The sequence below is a fragment of the Cynara cardunculus genome (assembly GCF_001531365.2).
Source record: "Cynara cardunculus var. scolymus isolate 2C chromosome LG 12, CcrdV1, whole genome shotgun sequence".
NCBI lineage: Eukaryota > Viridiplantae > Streptophyta > Magnoliopsida > Asterales > Asteraceae > Cynara > Cynara cardunculus.
The window spans coordinates 3,497,948-3,504,441 of record NC_037539.1 but is presented as its reverse complement, the minus strand read 5'-3'; the positions used below and the strand labels follow the sequence as shown (position 1 = coordinate 3,504,441).

The 6,494-nt window shown below is 33.7% G+C and overlaps 1 protein-coding gene across 1 annotated transcript; it reads left to right on the top strand.

Annotated features, from left to right (window-relative positions):
• Positions 1–4,776: 4,776 nt before the first annotated feature.
• On the top strand, positions 4,777–5,980 carry LOC112523480 (GDSL esterase/lipase At3g48460-like). Its single transcript, XM_025133101.1, has one exon. It carries the CDS (start codon positions 4,777–4,779, stop codon positions 5,917–5,919), a length of 1,143 nt encoding a protein of 380 aa, XP_024988869.1. The 3' UTR covers positions 5,920–5,980.
• Positions 5,981–6,494: the final 514 nt, after the last annotated feature.

Below are 6,494 nucleotides of genomic sequence, written 5' to 3'. Positions count from 1 at the left end.
TATCTTAGGTAGAATACTTCATTTTGAAACAACTTTTAAGTGTTTTTTGGAACGGACCGTTTTGGACGTTAAATAGAATTATATTTTAAAAATTCATAAAAACTTATATTTTTTCAGATTGAATTTATTCATGGTTCTTTGAAAACACAATATATTTGTTTTGTTTACATGTAGGGGCCGTTTACCAATATGCTTACTCCGGTAAGCACTTATTAAGTCACATTACCTTACCATATGAATATGGTAATGACAAAGAATCTTATCCGTTAAGAACTAAACAAGGACCAAGAGTCTTACCCGATAAGTGGTGTCGATGACTCTTACCAATGTAAACGCTTACTGGGTAAATTGCTGCATACAATGCCTTTTTGGTGGCTAAAATCTTAACCCATAAGTAAATGATAGTGTTAAAATTTTACTGATAAACGCTTACCGGGTAAGTGTTTGGTAGACGACCCCTTAGTTTCTTTTTTTTAAGACCTCTGTGAAAGATGAGAAAAGTTTGGATTTTTAGACATGTTTCTTACATAAGTATGTTATTGTTCAGAAAGAAAAGTTGTAATATGAAAATCCGTAGATTTTACATTCAGTATACATTATATGTTTTTAATGTTAAATCTTTAAAAATTCAGTAATCCTGACATTTCAAAGTTGAAATTACAGTAATGATTGGTTAAATTTATATCGTTAAACTTTTTTGATTTGTAACCCGTTCAATAAATTTGTAAACTACAGGCATGTATTTCGATATATGGTTGTTGCTCAAGTGTTATATGTGTTTTATACCCAATTTAGTTTTTACGTACACTTCAAATTTTAAATCCCATGTTAAAGTTACATTCGTTACATCGCTTGTTAATTTGGTGATAGGTGCTTTATTCATGTATTAAGCGGTCGTTTACTAAATATTTATATTGTTAAGCGTTTACCGGTTCAACAATCTTATCGAGTAAACATAGTAAGAACCAATAATCTTACTCTGTAAAAGAAAAGACAAGAATCAAGAGTTTTACCCGGTAAATGATTAACGGGTTTAAAAAACTTGTCAACAAATTATTTTGACGATCAAAAATGTTACACAATAAGGTAAGTGAGGGTGATATCTCTTATTAGTAAGCATCTATCGGATAAACGCTTAGTAAACGACTCATAAATGCTACCGGTGTATTCGTACAACATTTTTCTTGTTCATTAAAGTAATCATGATACTCTAAATGGTCTTTGTGGGGTTACACCATCAACAAAAATAATGATATAAGGAAAAAAATTGGACGTGGTAAACGTTTTGAGTGTATTTTGAATAATTTTGAAGTCACATATGTAGCAAGTGCATTGAATACAAAATACAACATTAATTAAGGGACGGTTTACCCAGTAAGAGTTTATCGACAAGAGTTAGCATACTAACTTATATTATTGGGTAAACTTGTAGTATAATAAAATGGTATATTATACAATAGTTTAATCGGTAAACGTTTACTGGGAAAGAGTCGTCACCCTTACTTACCGTGTAAAACTCTCCATCCGTGTCGTTGCTCTTACCATGTAAGATTCTCAGCTCTTGTTATATTCATCCAGAAAGATAAATGACCCGGTAAGTATTTACTATGTAAGCATTTAATAAATGACCCCTAAGGTAATGCTTATTAATTGCTGACCGTACTAGCAATCTAACATGTAAATCTGGTCTGATAGGAGGTGTTACCCGAGTAATGATTATCCACATTAAGGACCTGTTTATCAAACGTTCACCTTATAATTAGATTTTTATTGGCAGTACTCATCATTCTCCATTATCTTATCGGCTAAAATTGCAGGTCATCAAAATGGACTGTCGGTAAGCATCCTTATTCAATAAACGCTAACCTAGTTAAAATCTTCCCTCTCACTTACTGGATAAAATTTTCGATACTTGCTATGCATCTTATCTGATAAAATTCTTGATCTTTGACATTCTTACTCAATAAGTTAAGTGACACCCAATATACATTTGGTAAACGACCTAAAAGCATCTCTAACAGATTTTTTAAAACAAAGAAAAAGAGGATTGAGGGTTGATCCAACAAATCAAATCCTCTTAAATGAAAAAAAGGAAGAGAAAGAATATTTTTTTCCAAATCTGAAAGACTCCGAAAATACTTTATTCAAACATCCTCTCTGAAATTAAATTTCTTTTTTTAATAAAATTAAAACTCGGCTATCGCAGTCATTAATTTTTCTCGTTTCTCTCTTGGTTCATGTTCTCGATCACTTAGATGTGAGATATACATCCCTTCTTGCTAAAACAAAAGCGACACATTTTCTTTTATTTCAATGTTTAAGTTTCATAATAAAGAACTATTTATAGGGATTGACATTCTGATTGGATTAAAAAAAAAACTATTTAGGGGTTGGTTATCAAACGCTTACCGGGTAAGTGATTATCAGCAAGAGCCGTCACTCTTATTAATTTACACGTTAACATTCCCCGCCACCAAAATAGATTAATGGTAAGTGTTTATAACCCGACAAAATGTTTACCGGGTAAAACTCTCCATTTTTGTCTTCGTTCTTATCGGATAAGATTCTTGGTCCTTATTATATTTACTTGATAAATTAGTTAAACCTATAAACGTTACCAAGATAAATGGTATCTTAATTCTAGTTTCTCGATTGCATAGTGAATTAATATTGTGTTTTAGAAAACGGTTACAATTAGGTTATTTTATTTTAAACCAAATAATTGTGCCAGGAGGCTTTCTTTCCCTATGCTTGTCTAAGGACATTTCTAACCCACAATTAGAAAAGAGGTTTTTTTTATTATTAAATACTGAAAGAATTGTATTCAATAATCAAGCAAATCAGGAGAAATTGTGGGCCAATAGCCAATAGGGTTTGGTCATATATGTCAGCGGAAACAAGTCACACACACGACTAGTGATGGCCAAAGGATCGGGCCGGCACTTACTGGTCCCGGGCCTCAACAGATCCGATCATAACCGGTCTCGGTTTCGGTCCTGGTCTTGGTCCCAGTTAAAAAAGGTAAGCCCAATCAAGCTTTATTATATAACTGGTTATGGACCGTTTGTTCCGGTTCCGATTATTAAAAAATATTTATTTTTTATTTTTTTAATGATATATATTTTTAATATATTATAAAATTTGTAATTGAGTCATTCAAATATACTTTAAAAATGTGTTTTATTATAATTAAAATCACATTGTCTTATAAAATATAGCGAAAACCCGAGAATTGTGAACGTTTTTTTTGCGAATTGAGAACTTGGTATCTAAACCCCTCAACCAAGACACTTACATATAGTGTTTATAAATCAAAAAATACAAAAAAAGGGCCAAGACGGTGATAACAGCTAGTTTTTTGAAAAATAACGACTACATTTTTTTTAAAAAGAACAACTACATTTTTGAAAAAATCGGGTCGGACCGGGCCAATCCATAACCGGTCCCATAAACGGTCGGTCTGCAAAACACCCCAAATTTCATCATATAACCAGTCCTTACCGGTCCCGGGTCGAGCTGGTTTGGCCATCACTTGACACGACATATGTGCCGGTCCCTTCACATCCTCTCAGTCACTGGTAAAAAGTTTTGTTAGTTTAACGATCGGATCGGTTGGATCCTCAATACCGTTAAATGTTGTGATTGAAAATGCTATTAGTCTTAAGATTTTTGTGTTTTACTTTATTTCATTGTTGATAACATTTTAATAAACCATTATTATATATTAATCTTTTAAGTTTTAAATTTAATTTTAATGTATTCAACTAATTGAACTTTATAATAAATATTTTATAATATAATAACATATCTAATTTTAACGCACCATCAAATATAAAAGATACGAGTATAACTTGTAAAGTCTAACTATAAGGGTAGTATTAAAAAGGGAAATTAATAAAAATAGTCATTTCAGCCTTATATAGTTACTTGTTGATCATTTCTCTCCTAAATTTTGTAAAGTATCCTTACTATTGCAAGTAGCAACTCCTCAACTTAAGAAGAGGTCACAATGTCAAAAAAAATGAACATGGTCCGTTATTATAAGGGACCAAATATGTACATTAGTCACAGTACTTCCACAAGTTGAGAAGTTACTACTCACGAAGTAGTAACACTTTAGAAGAGGAATATTTAAGAGATAAACCTGTTCGGCTAAAGCAACTATGTTTCTTAATTTTCTTGTTAAAAATCTATATAATCAAGAGAAAAAAAAATGTAACCAGAATACCTTTTTATGAACGTTAAAACTAATTTAGGGGTTGTTTATTTACCTCTTAATAGTTCCATTAAGAGGCAACCTTTGAATCGTTAAGAGATTAATCTTGTTTGACAAAAAAAGCCTGTCTCATAATAATTCTAAAATCGTCTGAATGATTTTGTATCATGGTTTTTTCTTAATCATTCAGCGTCCTAATTCAATTGTAAACAATTTCCAAACAATTATATTTTATTTAACATTATATAATAAAAGCCTCTTATTTATTTTGACCACTAAATCATTTTGTATCAAACTATTTATTCACTACCAAACAACCCTTACTTTTACATTAAAATGATGTAAAATTTAATATTTTACGTTCGCGATGGCGTAAAGAATGAAAAATTAATAACTAAAAAAGATAAATTTAGAATGGAAAACTCGTCTAGTCAAATTTGTCTACTATTTCTAGTGTCCACAAAATCAAGATCAAAGGGCAAATGTGTCATTTTGATATAGCATCAAACCTCTATATATACCTCAACCCAATCAACTATCTCTACCATCAGAAAAAAAAAATGTATTCTTTTCACCTTTCCCAATTTACCCTCATTACTATTTGCATTTCCATTTTTCTCCTTTCTCCTCTTTCCTTGGCCTCACCCAAACCCCACCCCTTCAAAAAAGTCTATGTATTTGGAGACTCATATACAGACACCGGCAGCGGCAACTCCTCCACCGGACCAAGCATCTTCCGCCACGTGTCTAGTCTTCCTTACGGCGAAACATTCTTCCGCCGCCCCACCAACAGATACTCCGACGGCCGTGTCTTCATCGACTTCGTAGCAGAATCACTCAACCTACCCTACTTCCCTCCCTATCTTAACAAATCTTCCGACACCACTCACGGCGTCAACTTCGCCGTCAGCGGCTGCACCGCCATTCCTTATCCTTTTTTCGTGAAAAATAACCTCACAAGTAACATTATCCCACAGTCCCTTCCAACACAACTCACATGGTTCAAAGATTTCATCAAAGGCTCAGGCTGTAACGACGCCGTTTCAACTCCGGCGGAATGCAAGGCCGTATTCGACGGTGCATTAGTTTGGGTCGGCGAAATTTCTGCAAATGATTATAATTACGTATATGGCAGTCACGTCACCAGCAAAACTGTTCAAAAACTAGCCATAAAGTACCAAACGAGATTTATGAAAGAAATTTTGAAAATGGGCGCCAAGTATGTCGTCGTTCAAGGTTTGCCGGCGACCGGCTGTTTCCCTTTGTCACTGGTCGCACTTGCTCCTCCGACCGACCGGGACGAGATGGGTTGTGTTGCAACCAAGAACAAAGAAAGCTACGACCATAACGTGGTACTACAAGCGAAACTACGGAGTCTCCGAAAGGAGTTTCCGGCGACGGTGATTGTGTACGGAGATGACTGGCATGCTTACCGTGAGGTTTACGGAAATCCGGCAAAATATGGTTTCACCGAGCGGTTTAAAGCGTGCTGTGGGGTGAAAGACGGTGCCTACGACTTTAATCCGATGTGCACGTGCGGTGCTCCGGGAACGAGCTCTTGCAAGAATCCGGCGAGGTATATGAACTGGGATGGGTTGCACGTGACGGAGGGTTTGAACAGGGCGACCTCCAGGTTGTTTCTCGGCGGCGCGTTTGCTCAACCGCCGTTCCCGTATCTTTTGAAGAAGGCTGCACAATCTTGAGTGTAATGATCGATACATACATGATTTTGTATATTTAACGGTATTTTGTTACGAATAATTTGAATAAATTTATTTAAAATGTGCTAAATAACAATATACTTTTACAAATGTCTTTATTACAGTATTTCAGTTTCTGTTTTTTATTACAACAATATATTTTTAAAATATTTTTTATTAGGACATCGTACTTTTAAAAATTTACCCGTTATAGCATTGAGTAACCTTTTAAATTAAATTTAGCTATTATATCAGGTTTGTTTGTCACCTCATCGTCCACATAGGTTGTCCACATATACGATAGTGCTGACATGACATTTCTTATTATAGCATTGTATTTCCAAAATTACTTTAGTATAACATTACCAATTTCTATTACAGAATTGTACTTTTAATTTTAATATTTTTTTATCATTCAAACATTATAAATTCAATCAAATATGTTTACTAAAAGTTATAATATCATAAATTAAACATGTTCAGGAAAAATTATTATTTCACGAATAAAAATATTCATAAAAACCATTCGTTCATCGAGTTCATCGCAAAATTTCATGTCTTACAATCTGTCTTGTTGA